General features: G+C 42.5%; 1 protein-coding gene across 4 annotated transcripts in view; it reads left to right on the forward strand.

Annotated features, from left to right (window-relative positions):
* The window catches only part of LOC110499865 (voltage-dependent calcium channel subunit alpha-2/delta-1), a 158,324-nt gene that overhangs the window by 106,527 nt on the left and 34,004 nt on the right, over positions 1-17,793 (forward strand). For all 4 annotated transcript variants that reach the window (XM_036957129.1, XM_036957130.1, XM_036957131.1 and 1 more), the window contains exons 10-18: positions 1,115-1,214; positions 3,919-4,077; positions 5,281-5,391; positions 5,986-6,064; positions 6,343-6,392; positions 6,647-6,736; positions 15,088-15,168; positions 16,229-16,312; positions 16,445-16,519. In XM_036957129.1, coding sequence (XP_036813024.1) covers positions 1,115-1,214; positions 3,919-4,077; positions 5,281-5,391; positions 5,986-6,064; positions 6,343-6,392; positions 6,647-6,736; positions 15,088-15,168; positions 16,229-16,312; positions 16,445-16,519 — 829 coding nt within the window. The remainder of the gene's footprint in view (positions 1-1,114; positions 1,215-3,918; positions 4,078-5,280; positions 5,392-5,985; positions 6,065-6,342; positions 6,393-6,646; positions 6,737-15,087; positions 15,169-16,228; positions 16,313-16,444; positions 16,520-17,793) is intronic.

Below are 17,793 nucleotides of genomic sequence, written 5' to 3' on the forward strand. Positions count from 1 at the left end.
AACCATGTATTTATATATAGACCATCTGCTCTCAACTTCTCTCACATCCAATTTTAACTTGAGTGGTGCTATGTTCAAGTGTAGGCCTATATCATTAAATGTCCAATTCTCGACGTCGCTACGACAACACGAAATGTCAGAGTTAAAGTGACTCACTCTATGCTAATGTTAGCCTTTCATGTAGCGTTAGCGTCGGCTAGACGAGGCATGGTGATAGCGCTTTAAGTCCACTGCTGGGTTAGCCTAATGACGCTAGCCACTTCCCCTCACATGTTTATCCTGATAGGCCTATATCTAGAGAGCCTATTAGTGTTAGCTAAAAGCCTAGTAGTCACGCAGCCTGTGGTTGTTTTAATGCCTCTTTGTCTCTGCATGTGTCCCAAATGGCACCCTATTCCCTATAGTGCACTACTTTTGACCAGAGTCCCATACGGCGCTAGTCAAAAGTAGTGCACTGTATGGGGAATAGGGTAGCACACCATTTAGCACACGACTCATGTCTCCCACTTCATCACACTCAATGTTAGTTTTATAGCTTCAGCTGTGGCAAATTTAAAGGGCAATGTCTTTCTGGGCCCCTGAATGCTAACAGGCTAGTTAGTGGTCTTATTGCATATGTAATGACGGCACCACACTTAGGCCTAGTGCTAAATATGAATTACAGTATGGTGGTGTTGGTTGAGTCAGATACATTTGTTGTTTGTGTGGTCTGATTCCCCTTGCTCATTACTCTGCTGCGGATATAGATGTGTTCATCGAAGAGATATTCAATTGAAATGTCCTCCACACAAACAAGAGAAATACAACAACATACTATTTTAGCTCTTGGCTGAAGGAAGCAACCCAGTTCAAGTTAAATCCAGAACAAACAAACACATATTTGTCTGGATAACACAGTCCTAGATGTGTAGCATCGGGTAATAACCTGCTCCTGTGGTACTTAATGCCCTTTCTCTCCTTCCTGTAGGTGTCTGAGTTAACGCTCAAACTGATCCACACCTCCAGACCAGACAATGACTGTTTTTCATGGTCATTTTCCCATTACATTATAGTAACAGGCACGTAATAACACAGTCATAGGTATGTAATAACAGGTTATAACGTCTGTCCGTAGGAGTGGCAGTGTCTCTGGTCTCACCCTCAAGCTAATCCACACCTCTGTCAACGAGATGCTGGAGACCCTGTCTGACGATGACTACGTCAATGTGGTCTATGTGAGTATCCAAGACAGTTGGCAGAACGTGGTCTTTACACACAGGCTATTTATCGGACGAATGGAATGACTGTGATCTTTACCCATTGTAATTATAGGACAAATGGAATGACTGTGATCTTTACCCATTATAATATAGGACGAATGCAATGACTTTGTGCTAGTCGTTATTGTGTTTGAGGAATGGGTTCTTGGAATGAAAAGCCAACTGACATTTACTCTTGAGGTGCTGACCTGTTGCACCCTCTACAACCACTGTGATTATTATTTGACCCTGCTGGTCATCTATGAACGTTTGAACATCTTGAAGAACGATCTGGACTTAATGGCCATGTACTCTTATCTCTATCGGCACAGCCAGAAGAGGACTGGCCACCCCTCAGAACCTGGTTCCTCTCTAGGTTTCCTCCTAGGTTCCTGCCTTTCTAGGGAGTTTTTCTTGGCCACCGAGCTTCTACACCTGCATTGCTTGCTGTTTGGGGGTTTAGGCTGGTTTCTGGCCTTTTGGTTAAAGTGATGTGGATAAGTGGATGGATTTGTATGTCTTTAATCAGATATGGGCTTGAATACACACGTGTGTGTGTGTGTGTGTGTGTGTGTGTGTGTGTGTGTGTGTGTGTGTGTGTGTGTGTGTGTGTGTGTGTGTGTGTGTGTGTGTGTGTGTGTTAGAGAGAGACTGGTTGTACAGATGGCGATGCTAATATCATTGTCCCCACAGACCCCTCCCAACCTAGATGTTTGAAACGTGACAGTGACTAATTTCTCAGTCTCCGTGTGCTACACACACACACACACACACACACACACACACACACACACACACACACACACACACACACACACAGAGATGGAGAAGTAGACACCTTTGTTTGCTGTGGTGCGTGACTGTAGCGGTCGTTTGTGCACTGGAGTGCGTGTAGCAGTGATCTCTGTAACTGGAGTGTCTGTAGCAGTTATCTCTGTAGCTGGAGTGTCTGTAGCAGTTATCTCTGTAACTGGAGTGTCTGTAGCAGTGATCTCTGTAACTGGAGTGTCTGTAGCAGTGATCTCTGTAACTGGAGTGTCTGTAGCAGTGATCTCTGTAACTGGAGTGTCTGTAGCAGTTATCTCTGTAACTGGAGTGTCTGTAGCAGTGATCTCTGTAACTGGAGTGTCTGTAGCAGTGATCTCTGTAACTGGAGTGTCTGTAGCAGTGATCTCTGTAACTGGAGTGTCTGTAGCAGTTATCTCTGTAACTGGAGTGTCTGTAGCAGTTATCTCTGTAGCTGGAGTGTCTGTAGCAGTGATCTCTGTAACTGGAGTGTCTGTAGCAGTGATCTCTGTAACTGGAGTGTCTGTAGCAGTGATCTCTGTAACTGGAGTGTCTGTAGCAGTGATCTCTGTAACTGGAGTGTCTGTAGCAGTGATCTCTGTAACTGGAGTGTCTGTAGCAGTTATCTCTGTAACTGGAGTGTCTGTAGCAGTGATCTCTGTAACTGGAGTGTCTGTAGCAGTGATCTCTGTAACTGGAGTGTCTGTAGCAGTGATCTCTGTAGCTGGAGTGTCTGTAGCAGTGATCTCTGTAACTGGAGTGTCTGTAGCAGTGATCTCTGTAACTGGAGTGTCTGTAGCAGTGATCTCTGTAACTGGAGTGTCTGTAGCAGTTATCTCTGTAACTGGAGTGTCTGTAGCAGTGATCTCTGTAGCTGGAGTGTCTATAGCAGTGATCTCTGTAACTGGAGTGTCTGTAGCAGTTATCTTTGTAACTGGAATGTCTGTAGCAGTGATCTCTGTAGCTGGAGTGTCTGTAGCAGTTATCTCTGTAACTGGAGTGTCTGTAGCAGTGATCTCTGTAACTGGAGTGTCTGTAGCAGTGATCTCTGTAGCTGGAGTGTCTGTAGCAGTTATCTCTGTAACTGGAGTGTCTGTAGCAGTGATCTCTAACTGGAGTGTGTGTAGCAGTGATCTCTGTAGCTGGAGTGTCTGTAGCAGTGATCTCTGTAGCTGGAGTGTCTGTAGCAGTCAACTTTTTTTGTGTATGTAAATGTGGACAGAATGATATCACTTCCCATTTGAAATGACTAATATTAGTATTTCTAACCACAGCCTGTACCAAACATCAATGCTTTAAAACACAGAGCCTTATTCCCTGTCGTGTGTGTGGGTGTGTAGGAACGTATATGTATGGCTCATCCTCTGTCTCAGTGGGTGACTTTTCTATTTCTCTTTCTGTCTCTCACTCTCTCACTCAGTTCGATGATAATTCAACAACTCATCCCCCCCCCCCCTCCCTCTGTCTATCTGTCTGGTACAGTTCAATGATAATTCAACAACTCCTCCCCCCCCCCCCCCCCCCCCCTCCCTCTGTCTATCTGTCTGGTACAGTTCAATGATAATTCAACAACCCCCCCCCCCCCCCTCTCTGTCTATCTGTCTGGTACAGTTCAATGATATTTCAACAACTCATCTCCCCCCTCCCTCTGTCTATCTGTCTGGTACAGTTCAATGATAATTCAACAACACCCCCCCCCTCCCTCTGTCTATCTGTCTGGTACAGTTCAATGATAATTCAACAACACCCCCCCCCCCCCTCCCTCTGTCTATCTGTCTGGTACAGTTCAATGATAATTCAACAACTCCTCCCCCCCCTCCCTCTGTCTATCTGTCTGGTACAGTTCAATGATAATTCAACAACCCCCCTCCCTCTGTCTATCTGTCTGGTACAGTTCAATGATAAAGCGATGAAGGCAGCGTGCTTTCAGAACCTGGTACAGGCCAACGTGAGGAACAAGAGGTTCCTGAAGGACGCTGTGCGGAACATCTCAGCCAAGGGCATCACCAACTATAAAGGCGGCTTCGAGTTGGCCTTTGAGCAGCTCTCATCGGTAGGGGATGAGAGTGTGTGTGTGTGTGTGTGCTATAGTTTGATGTGTTTGGATGTATTCACGTGCATGTGTGTGTGCATGAGGTTGAGTGTCAGTTAGGAGGGACTGTGGTGTGGCGTGTGTGAGTGCGTTCAAGAGATTGAGCGAGAAAGCGAGAGGAAAAGAAGAGGCAGGGAGAGAGGCATGGTCTGTGTGTCTACAAAACATTAAACATATCCTTTGTATTTTTCCACTTTGTGTCCCCTGTGTTTTCCCTGTTTTTCATTAGCCCACGTGGTTGATGTAACTCGATGAAATGGAGACATTAGATTAGCTTAAATTATGAGAATAAAAATGGAAACACTAGCTATAGTACTAGTAATCGCCCCACCTGTTATTGTTGTCACGTTTCGCCATCTGCTGGTGATTTTGGACATTTCACTCTTCCATTTGTTTCAATCACTTGGGTCGTAATTCATTTGGGCACACCGTAGCAAAACGTTTGTTATTGGACAAATTCAGGCAGTCTCTCTCCCTGTTTCAGTCCGTTTTCCTCCATTTGGTTCCTTATAAATAGGACTCTGATGGCGATACATTAAACCTTTTCTATCAAACCTTATAGGGTGCCCACATTCATAAATGAAATTAAATGATTTGTAAAAAGGAAAGTCAACACTCTTAGAGTTAAGTTTATTGAAAGTAAAATAAGTGGATTTAGTTGGGAATGGTTTGTCCAGGTCTGACCTTTTCAATTCAATAAATCTTCATTGTCCCATCCTAAAGGTCAATTAGTTTGAGTACAACAAATACAAGACCTGGGGAAATAGTGGTTCAAGATACAATAAAATGATCTTTCAATAACTGATTTATTTTCTGATGGTTTGTAAACACACAGTGCATCGTAAACCTAATCACTGTGCTTTAGTCATTTAAATGACATAAAATGTATGTTGTGTTGTTTCCTCTCACCCCCAAACCCACCCCCCCCCCCGTCTCTGTGTCCCTACTCGTCCTCTCTCTCGTTCTCTCTCTGTGCTGTGTCCCCACTCCCCCCTCTCTCTCTTTCTCTCTCTGTAAACCCACTTCTCTCTCTGTGTCCCCACTCCCCCCTCTCTCTCTTTCTCTCTCTGTAAACCCACTTCTCTCTCTGTGTCCCCACTCCCCCCCCCTCCTCTCGCCACTCTTTCTATCCCCCCTCCGTCATTCCCCTCTCTGTCTCTCTAGTTGAACGTGACCCAGGGCAGGGCGTTGTGTAACAAGATCATCATGCTGTTCACTGACGGAGGAGAGGAGAGGGCCCAGGAGATCTTCCAGAAGTATAACGCTGACAAAAAGGTTGGTTGAGAGATAGAGACGTCTCCTACACACAGACATAAGGAACCCTCAGGAAGAGGAGGTTCTGTGGGTAGTTTACATGATCCTGGGGAAGATCTCCATCAGAGGAGCTGCTACAGGATGCATTCTGTCGTGCATAAATCAAAGCGCTTCAATTACTCAATGATACAGATGTGTGTATCACAGGGGGCTGGTTGCACCTTAATTGGGGAGGACGGACTCATGGTAATGGCTGGAGCAGAATCCATGGAATGGTATTCGAACACATCAAATACATATTTTCCTAGTGTCTGATACCATTACAGTCACTCCATTCCAGTCATTATTATGAGCCGTCCTCCCTTCACCAGCCTCCTGAGGTGTGTATATTTGTTCATAATCGGACGTATACTGTGTAAATGTGTTTGGTAAGCAGAGTGTAGAAATCCCAGGGCAACGGGTGGACTAGTGTTCCCATCTCTTGCTAGATAATACACACCAACATATACATACTGTAGAGATATACAAGGCATATGCATACACTGAAACATACTGTACACAGATACAGACATGTTACATCTATTTATGACCCTTGACCCTATGTTGACCCTTTAGGTGCGGATATTCACGTTCTCAGTGGGCCAACACAACTATGACAAAGGACCAATCCAGTGGATGGCCTGCACCAACAAAGGTACAGAACACACACGCGCGCAAACACACATACGTCACGGCCCTGCCTGAATACTACCTCCTTCCTACCTATCTGATATGATTAGATGAGGGAAAGCAATGTGTCCACCCTAATGCTTTTACAGTAGGACCAGACCATGTCAGATAAGTGACTACTTCCAGGAAGAGAACAAGGATGCATTGTCATGGGATTCAATCAGAGCCCAAGTCTGCCATACTGTGTCCTGGTGTGTTATATTGTAAGTTATGACGTGTAAAGGTGAAATACCTGTGTTCCAGGGTACTATTATGAAATCCCGTCCATCGGTGCTATCAGGATCAACACTCAGGTAAACAGTAATCAAATAGATCTTAAAACACTGGTCTAAACTCAACTATAAGAGGCAAACCTTGCTTTGGTGCAAATGTTCAGTAAATCTGGCACGTTGTAATAATGCAATACAGCGTTTCTACAGTTCTTTCGAGTTTGTGTCTTATGCCCTCTTGTGGTCATATGGTACACCTCTCTATATAGTCATGCTATTCAATGCACAGTAGTGATTGTCTCATTGGTTTGGTCTGATTCCTCTCTCACACACAACAGGAGTATCTGGATGTACTGGGAAGGCCCATGGTCAAAGCAAACAACAAGGCCAAGCAGGTTCAATGGACCAACGTTTACCAGGACGCACTGGTACGTTACACCAACTGATACAATATTGAACGGGGGATCAAATATGAACCAACAGCAGGGGTGTGAATATAGTTACAGCACAGTATCAGAAATAGTGTGAAGTTGTATTCTGGATGGTTACAGTGAAGATGGGTGAAGTGTTTACACTTCAGGATTGGAGTCAATTCCACAAATGCAATTCCAGTTCAATTCTCTCCCTGTAAATTCCATTGAATTAAATTCAAAATACAGGTCAGTCTTTGAATTCAGAGATAATTCAATTCCTTTCAATTCCAAATTCCCTAATTCAATATTGTCCCCAACAATTCCACAAATTCCAACTCAAATTCAATTCCCTCAGACTTTCAGGCTAATCCTGTCACTGTTCAGACAGCCTAGCTATACAGGAAATATAGGAATACAGGCTGTCACTGTTCAGACAGCCTAGCTATACAGGAAATATAGGAATACAGGCTGTCACTGTTCAGACAGACTAGCTATACAGGAAATATAGGAATACAGGCTGTCACTGTTCAGACAGCCTAGCTATACAGGAAATATAGGAATACAGGCTGTCACTGTTCAGACAGACTAGCTATACAGGAAATATAGCAATACAGGCTGTCACTGTTCAGACAGCCTAGCTATACAGGAAATATAGCAATACAGGCTGTCACTGTTCAGACAGCCTAGCTATACAGGAAATATAGGAATACAGGCTGTCACTGTTCAGACAGCCTAGCTATACAGGAAATATAGGAATACAGGCTGTCACTGTTCAGACAGCCTAGCTATACAGGAAATATAGGAATACAGGCTGTCACTGTTCAGACAGCCTAGCTATACAGGAAATATAGCAATACAGGCTGTCACTGTTCAGACAGCCTAGCTATACAGGAAATATAGCAATACAGGCTCTCACTGTTCAGACAGACTAGCTCTACAGGAAATATAGGAATACAGGCTGTCACTGTTCAGACAGCCTAGCTATACAGGAAATATAGCAATACAGGCTGTCACTGTTCAGACAGCCTAGCTATACAGGAAATATAGCAATACAGGCTGTCACTGTTCAGACAGCCTAGCTATACAGGAAATATAGGAATACAGGCTGTCACTGTTCAGACAGACTAGTTATACAGGAAATATAGGAATACAGGCTGTCACTGTTCAGACAGCCTAGCTATACAGGAAATATAGGAATACAGGCTGTCACTGTTCAGACAGCCTAGCTATACAGGAAATATAGGAATACAGGCTGTCACTGTTCAGACAGCCTAGCTATACAGGAAATTTAGGAATACAGGCTGTCACTGTTCAGACAGCCTAGCTATACAGGAAATATAGCAATACAGGCTGTCACTGTTCAGACAGCCTAGCTATACAGGAAATATAGGAATACAGGCTGTCACTGTTCAGACAGACTAGCTCTACAGGAAATATAGCAATACAGGCTGTCACTGTTCAGACAGCCTAGCTATACAGGAAATATAGGAATACAGGCTGTCACTGTTCAGACAGACTAGCTCTACAGGAAATATAGCAATACAGGCTGTCACTGTTCAGACAGACTAGCTCTACTGGAAATATAGGAATACAGGCTGTCACTGTTCAGACAGCCTAGCTATACAGGAAATATAGGAATACAGGCTGTCACTGTTCAGACAGCCTAGCTATACAGGAAATATAGGAATACAGGTTCAAATGGTTCAAAACAAATCCTGCAGTACACTTTTACACTATTACACTATTCATTAACCCTTGTGTTGTGTTCATGTTTTTGTCTGATGGACCCATAACATTATTGGGTTTTTAAAGTGTACCAAAGTTGGGATCGAGTTTACATTAAACTGTACCAGGGTTGGGATCAAGTTTACATTAAACTGTACCAGGGTTGGGATCAAGTTTACATTAAAGTGTACCAGGGTTGGGATCAAGTTTACATTAAAGTGTACCAGGGTTGGAATCAAGTTTATATTAAAGTGTACCAGGGTTGGGATCAAGTTTACATTAAACTGTTCCAGGGTTGGGATCAAGTTTACATTAAACTGTACCAGGGTTGGGATCAAGTTTACATTAAACTGTACCAGGGTTGGGATCGAGTTTACATTAAACTGTACCAGGGTTGGGATCAAGTTTACATTAAACTGTACCAGGGTTGGGATCAAGTTTACATTAAAGTGTACCAGGGTTGGGATCGAGTTTACATTAAACTGTACCAGGGTTGGGATCAAGTTTACATTAAACTGTACCAGGGTTGGGATCAAGTTTACATTAAAGTGTACCAGGGTTGGGATCAAGTTTACATTAAACTGTACCAGGGTTGGGATCAAGTTTACATTAAAGTGTACCAGGGTTGGGATCGAGTTTACATTAAACTGTACCAGGGTTGGGATCAAGTTTACATTAAACTGTACCAGGGTTGGGATCAAGTTTACATTAAAGTGTACCAGGGTTGGGATCAAGTTTACATTAAACTGTACCAGGGTTGGAATCAAGTTTACATTAAAGTGTACCAGGGTTGGGATCAAGTTTACATTAAACTGTACCAGGGTTGGGATCAAGTTTACATTAAAGTGTACCAGGGTTGGGATCAAGTTTACATTAAAGTGTACCAGGGTTGGAATCAAGTTTATATTAAAGTGTACCAGGGTTGGGATCAAGTTTACATTAAAGTGTACCAGGGTTGGGATCAAGTTTACATTAAACTGTACCAGGGTTGGGATCAAGTTTACATTAAAGTGTACCAGGGTTGGGATCAAGTTTACATTAAACTGTACCAGGGTTGGAATCAAGTTTACATTAAACTGTACCAGGGTTGGGATCAAGTTTACATTAAACTGTACCAGGGTTGGGATCAAGTTTACATTAAAGTGTACCAGGGTTGGGATCAAGTTTACATTAAACTGTACCAGGGTTGGGATCAAGTTTACATTAAACTGTACCAGGGTTGGGATCGAGTTTACATTAAACTGTACCAGGGTTGGGATCAAGTTTACATTAAACTATACCAGGGTTGGGATCAAGTTTACATTAAACTGTACCAGGGTTGGGATCAAGTTTACATTAAAGTGTACCAGGGTTGGGATCGAGTTTACATTAAACTGTACCAGGGTTGGGATCAAGTTTATATTAAACTGTACCAGGGTTGGGATCAAGTTTACATTAAAGTGTACCAGGGTTGGAATCAAGTTTACATTAAACTGTACCAGGGTTGGGATCAAGTTTACATTAAACTGTACCAGGGTTGGAATCAAGTTTACATTAAACTGTACCAGGGTTGGGATCAAGTTTACATTAAAGTGTACCAGGGTTGGGATCAAGTTTACATTAAAGTGTACCAGGGTTGGGATCAAGTTTACATTAAAGTGTACCAGGGTTGGAATCAAGTTTATATTAAAGTGTACCAGGGTTGGGATCAAGTTTACATTAAACTGTTCCAGGGTTGGGATCAAGTTTACATTAAACTGTACCAGGGTTGGGATCAAGTTTACATTAAACTGTACCAGGGTTGGGATCGAGTTTACATTAAACTGTACCAGGGTTGGGATCAAGTTTACATTAAACTGTACCAGGGTTGGGATCAAGTTTACATTAAAGTGTACCAGGGTTGGGATCGAGTTTACATTAAACTGTACCAGGGTTGGGATCAAGTTTACATTAAACTGTACCAGGGTTGGGATCAAGTTTACATTAAAGTGTACCAGGGTTGGGATCAAGTTTACATTAAACTGTACCAGGGTTGGGATCAAGTTTACATTAAAGTGTACCAGGGTTGGGATCGAGTTTACATTAAACTGTACCAGGGTTGGGATCAAGTTTACATTAAACTGTACCAGGGTTGGGATCAAGTTTACATTAAAGTGTACCAGGGTTGGGATCAAGTTTACATTAAACTGTACCAGGGTTGGAATCAAGTTTACATTAAAGTGTACCAGGGTTGGGATCAAGTTTACATTAAACTGTACCAGGGTTGGGATCAAGTTTACATTAAACTGTACCAGGGTTGGGATCAAGTTTACATTAAAGTGTACCAGGGTTGGGATCAAGTTTACATTAAAGTGTACCAGGGTTGGAATCAAGTTTATATTAAAGTGTACCAGGGTTGGGATCAAGTTTACATTAAAGTGTACCAGGGTTGGGATCAAGTTTACATTAAACTGTACCAGGGTTGGGATCAAGTTTACATTAAAGTGTACCAGGGTTGGGATCAAGTTTACATTAAACTGTACCAGGGTTGGAATCAAGTTTACTTTAAACTGTACCAGGGTTGGGATAAAGTTTACATTAAACTGTACCAGGGTTGGGATCAAGTTTACATTAAAGTGTACCAGGGTTGGGATCAAGTTTACATTAAACTGTACCAGGGTTGGGATCAAGTTTACATTAAAGTGTACCAGGGTTGGGATCGAGTTTACATTAAACTGTACCAGGGTTGGGATCAAGTTTACATTAAACTGTACCAGGGTTGGGATCAAGTTTACATTAAACTGTACCAGGGTTGGGATCAAGTTTACATTAAAGTGTACCAGGGTTGGGATCGAGTTTACATTAAACTGTACCAGGGTTGGGATCAAGTTTATATTAAACTGTACCAGGGTTGGGATCAAGTTTACATTAAAGTGTACCAGGGTTGGAATCAAGTTTACATTAAACTGTACCAGGGTTGGGATCAAGTTTACATTAAAGTGTACCAGGGTTGGGATCAAGTTTACATTAAAGTGTACCAGGGTTGGAATCAAGTTTATATTAAAGTGTACCAGGGTTGGGATCAAGTTTACATTAAAGTGTACCAGGGTTGGGATCAAGTTTACATTAAACTGTACCAGGGTTGGGATCAAGTTTACATTAAAGTGTACCAGGGTTGGGATCAAGTTTACATTAAACTGTACCAGGGTTGGAATCAAGTTTACTTTAAACTGTACCAGGGTTGGGATCAAGTTTACATTAAACTGTACCAGGGTTGGGATCAAGTTTACATTAAAGTGTACCAGGGTTGGGATCAAGTTTACATTAAACTGTACCAGGGTTGGGATCAAGTTTACATTAAAGTGTACCAGGGTTGGGATCGAGTTTACATTAAACTGTACCAGGGTTGGGATCAAGTTTACATTAAACTGTACCAGGGTTGGGATCAAGTTTACATTAAACTGTACCAGGGTTGGGATCAAGTTTACATTAAAGTGTACCAGGGTTGGGATCGAGTTTACATTAAACTGTACCAGGGTTGGGATCAAGTTTATATTAAACTGTACCAGGGTTGGGATCAAGTTTACATTAAAGTGTACCAGGGTTGGAATCAAGTTTACATTAAACTGTACCAGGGTTGGGATCAAGTTTACATTAAACTGTACCAGGGTTGGAATCAAGTTTACATTAAACTGTACCAGGGTTGGAATCAAGTTTACATTAAACTGTACCAGGGTCGGAATCAAGTTTACATTAAAGTGTACCAGAATTGGGGTAATTTCCAATTTAAACTGAAATTCCAATTCAATTCTTGAATTCACTCGTAGAGAATTTACTTTGAAATAAATTTGAATGACATTTTTTCAAGTTATGTAATTGGAATATTTGTACTTTTTTAGTGGAATTGAATTGGAAATGTAAAAACATTTACTTCTTTTGGAATTTAATTGGAATTCAATATTTGTACATATTTGTACAACTTTACCCCAACACTGGAGGGTAGAACTAATACAAACTTGGGTGTCAAATGCTTCTAATAGTGAAGAAAATGTACTTCCAAATACTACAGTACCATCAGCCAAGACACTGTTGACTATGGTTAATGCACATACTGTATATAAACTTGCTAAGGGTGTCTGAGATTCCAACTAGTGACGCAAATACAATTTTCCAATACAAACACCAGATATCTAGTTCTAAAAATATCACGTATTGAGTTCATATTTTACATGAACACACACTTTCTGGTTCTGGAAATAGCTCATATCAAGTTCAAGTTTTGTATGAACTTCAACAGTAGATAAGGCAAGGACCCAGTGCACTGAAACAAGTTGTCAAAAAATATGTGTAATTTAAATCAGCCAGTTATTGATTTATGTTGAACAGCAGCGGAGCCAAGTTAGAAACAACCCAGCACACACGGTGGTACGTTGACTTCAGAACAATATTCATACTGAACAAAAATATAAACGCGACGTGCACCAAGTTCAAAGATTTTACTGAGTTACAGTTCATATAAGAAAATCAATCAATAAAAAAAAATTGCTAGGCCCTAATCTATGGATTTCACATGACTAGGAATACAGATATGCGTCTGTTGGTCACAGATACTGTACCTTAAAAAAAGGTAGGGGCGTGGTTCAGAAACGAGTCAGTATCTGGTGTGACCACCATCTGCGTCATGCAGTGCGCAACACATCTCCTTCACATAGAGTTGATCAGGCTGTTAATTGTGGCCTGTGGAATGTTGTCCCACTCTTCAATGGTTGTGCGAAGTTGCTGGATATTGGCGGGAACAGGAACACGCTGTCGTACACATCAATCCAGAGCATCCCAAACATGCTCAATGGGTAACATGTCTGGTAAGTATGCAGGCCATGGAAGACCTGGGAAATGTTCAGCTTCCAGGAATTGTGCACAGATCTTTGCAATATGGGGCTGTGCATTAATATGCTGAAACAGGAGGTGATGGTGTGAATGAATGGCACGACAATGGGCCTCAGGATCTCGTCACGGTATCTCTGTGCATTCAAATTGCCATCGATAAAATGCAATTGTGTTCATTGTCCGAAGTTTATGCCTGCCCATACTATAACCCCACCGCCACCATGGGGCACTCTGTTCACACAACGTTGACATCAGCAAACCGCTCGCCCACACAACGTTGACATCAGCAAACCGCTCGCCCACACAATGTTGACATCAGCAAACCGCTCGCCCACACAACGTTGACATCAGCAAACCGCTCGCCCACACAACGTTGACATCAGCAAACCGCTCGCCCACACAACGTTGACATCAGCAAACCGCTCGCCCACACAACGTTGACATCAGCAAACCGCTCGCCCACACAACGTTGACATCAGCAAACCGCTCGCCCACACAACGCCATACACACATATATTTTTGTTTAGTATATAATGTGAAGTGGGAGACATAGCAAGATGGATGTATAGTGTCAAATCCAACAGCATGACACAGTCTCAGTGCAATAAGGAAATCTGATTACAGATTCAGAGGTCATCGCACATTTCCAGCAAGCACACATAACACCATGAAGACCATCCAGACGCACTAGAGAGATGGTGTCTTCCCTGTCGTGGTGATGGAGGCTGTCCACCTCATTACTGGAAACAGATGCTTCTCCAGCCACACGTCACAATAGCGGCCCACTGTGTGTTCTCTCACACACACACACAAGCAAAGCGGCACACCACATGGCCCTGTGTCTGGTTACCTGCAAAGACGTGTCATTTTGAGTCTTTCTTTCTTTCTCATTCCATAGTAAACAATGTTATATGATTGAACATGGAAACGTGACGTTTTCTCTATCGGATGCACTTTCATCCCTTATCCACTGTTTAAGTCAGGACGCCGCTTGACTTTGATAGGAGCTACTTTTAGATCTAGACAGCTGGTGTTTGTATTAAAAGGGTGTTTGCGTCACTAGTTGCACTCTGACACACATAGCAAGTTTATAATACAGTATCTACACTTACCATAGTCAACAGCCTGACACCCTGTGTAAGCCTTGTTGTCCCCAAATTCACACTGTAAATACTACCCTGCACAGCTTCCCATTATTTCTGCTATTTGTATTTATAACTAGGTAGCTGGTGTTTGTATTGGAAAGTGTATTTGCGTCATTAATTACCCTCTCTGACACCAATGGAAAGTTAGTATTATGGACTCTCACTATAATCTGCCTTGTGGTCTTGCTCCACAGGGCTAGTACATTAGCCTGTTCTCATATCTGCTTGTGCTTGAGTTTACAACACAAACAGATACGGGACCAGGCTACTATTTCATTTCAAGTACTATTCTTACCTATAGACTATAGTACATGAACACAACCTACACCAGTATACAGTACATGTGCATAGAGAATGCATAGCAGAGGAGGCTGGTGGGAGGAGTTATAGGAGGATGGGCTCATTGTAATGGTAGGAATGGATTCAATGGAACGGTATTAAACGCATCAAACATATTGAAACCACATGTTTGTCTCCGTTCCATTGATTCCATTCCAGCCATTACAATGATCCCATCCTCCTATAGCTCCCCCCACCAGCTTCAACTGGTGCATATTATACCTGTTGTTATCAGTCTGATAAGACCAGTAGGGGTGTTGACATGCTGTTCTAAAGGAGACGGACTGAAAATACATGTGATCTGGTTGACAGGAGCTGGGTCTGGTGATCACAGGAACACTTCCAGTCTTCAACAAGACCAACACCAAAGCTGACAAAGAGAGGGGACTACAGGTACAGCGCTGACTGACTGGCTGGATGGCTGGCTGGTTGACTGGCTGGCTGGTTGACTGGCTGGATGGCTGGCTGGCTGGTTGACTGGCTGGCTGGTTGACTGACTGGTTGGTTGACTGGCTGGCTGACTGGCTGGTTGACTGACTGGTTGACGGACTGGTTGACTGACTGACTGACTGACTGGCTGGCTGACTGCTTACTTGCTTACTTACTAATTTACTTGCATTCCCGCAATGAGCTTTCAGAAGTGTGTTTGATTTGCACAGTAGTATGTCCCAGAAGCAGGGCGTTGATGATCTCTCAGCCAGGTTCACCTCCAGAACTGAACACTGGGTCACACCACAGGACTGGGAACAGTGGGTTAACTGCCTTGCTCAGGGGCAGAACGACAGATTTTTACCTTGTCTGCTCGGCAGTCAATTACGATGTGGGTCCTTTCTTCCTCTACTATCTCCTTGTTGAGGTACTTGTCAGCCATTTTATAGTGTCACTCTTCAAAGCCTGCCCACTCTGTGCCACAGGAAGCAACGACATCTGATAACAGTAGCTAACTGCGTCAAGATCATGCTATTTGGTATTTCGGTATTTTAGTAGGATCCTCATTAGTTGTTGTGAAAGCCTCAGCTACTCTTGCTGGGATCCACACAAAATATATAGACAATTAGTGGACAAGATCAGCTCAAGAACAGATCTACATACCTTTAAACACAGCACACATAGCCTACGTATCAATACATGGATGGTGTTTGATGGACCTGTAATGACTAAAGCCAGGCTGAGAATGACTCGTTAATGAGTCACAGTAACAACAAGGATTTCTAAAGGACATGTTTTATCTCCACTGTGCTCTTTACTTTGGAAATGTTTTTTAAAGTCGCCAAGGGACTTGAGTCATCGGAGTAAAATTGTTTTTGTGAATGCCTGTGTGTGAAGCACTAAGGGTCCCTCTGAGTGATATACTACTGTGTGTGTGAAGCACTAGGGGTCCGTCTGAGTGAGGTACTATATAATGCTTTGTTTTGGTCTCATACCACTTTTCCTTGTTTGTTTTTTCTCCCAGAGGCCCCAAAACCAGCTGATCCTGGGAGTGATGGCTATCGATGTGTCTCTGGACGACATCAAAAGATTAACACCGAGATTTACAGTAAGACACACTCGCCTGTGTGCTACACACACACACTAACACATACCCACATAGCCTATGTTAAGTATCCAGAACACCATCAATACCATCGACACACACACTAACTGTCCTGTCTCTTTCTATCTCTTGTAGTTTGGACCAAATGGTTATTACTTTGCCATTGACCCCAACGGTTACGTCTTGCTGCATCCCAACCTCTGCCCAAAGGTATAGTACACACACACACACACACACACACACACACACACACACACACACACACACAAAACTACAACACTCATCTGTTCCTTTAATCACAGTATGCTGCACAACCTTGTTAAGCAAAGCCCCAATATACCTGTTAGCAAGGCATGGGAGATTTAGCAGCCTGGCGTTAGCCTACCGTTAGCCTAGCATAACATTACCCTAGCGTAGCCTAGCCACACTTAGCACTAGGGGAAGCTAGCCAAACAAAGCTATCTCGGAAAAGGTCACCATATGGGTTTGTGTAGAGAAGGTTTGCGAGGGACACTTCATGATTTCCACACAACAAACACAGGGAGAACATGGAGCTTACACCCACATAGCCATGTGTTTCACATCAGTCTTTAGTGTAATGTCCGCCTCACAGCTTTCCCGTAAACTGCCCTGAGGAAATATGTCACTGGTGTTCTTGTATCAAAACATCATTACTGTGCATTAAGTAAATACACAAGTATGGGTAAAGACTTCAGATAAATGCTGTGGTTTGGTGATATTAACTGACTTATAAAGGTCAAATTAAATATATATATATATATATAGCTCCACATTGATCTGGTACTGCCTGTATATAGCTCCATTCTTGTGTATTTTGTTTTATTCCTCGTGTTAGTTACCATTTTATATATATATATTTTTTAAACTCTGCATTGTTGAGAAAGCTTCGTTAGCAAGCATTTCACTGTAAAGTCTACACAAGTTGTTTTCATCACGTGATGAATACAATTTTATTTGATATTTGAAGGTGAAAACTTGTGGTTTTCCCAACAATCTTTCAATTGAATCCAAGTCACTTTAAGAAAAAAATCTTATTTACAATGGGTTAACTGCCTTGTTCAGGGGCAGAACAACCCATTTTTAACTTGTCAGCTCAGGGATTCAATCTAGCAACCTTTCGGTTACTGGCCCAATGCTCTTACCACTAGGCTACCTGCCACCCTATATGTACCAGTACCAGATCAATGTAGAGCTATAAACAGGGAGTACCAGTACCAGACCAATGTGGAGCTATATACAGGGAGTACCAGTACCAGATCAATGTGGAGCTATATACAGGGAGTACCAGTACCAGATCAATGTAGAGCTATATACAGGGAGTACCAGTACCAGATCAATGTGGAGCTATATACAGGGAGTACCAGTACCAGATCAATGTGGAGCTAAATACAGGGAGTAACAGTACCAGATCAATGTGCAGAGGTATGAGGTATTTGAGTTAGATATGTACATGAAGCCAGGGT

The sequence above is a fragment of the Oncorhynchus mykiss genome, chromosome 21 (genome assembly GCF_013265735.2).
Source record: "Oncorhynchus mykiss isolate Arlee chromosome 21, USDA_OmykA_1.1, whole genome shotgun sequence".
In the NCBI taxonomy this organism is placed as follows: domain Eukaryota; kingdom Metazoa; phylum Chordata; class Actinopteri; order Salmoniformes; family Salmonidae; genus Oncorhynchus; species Oncorhynchus mykiss.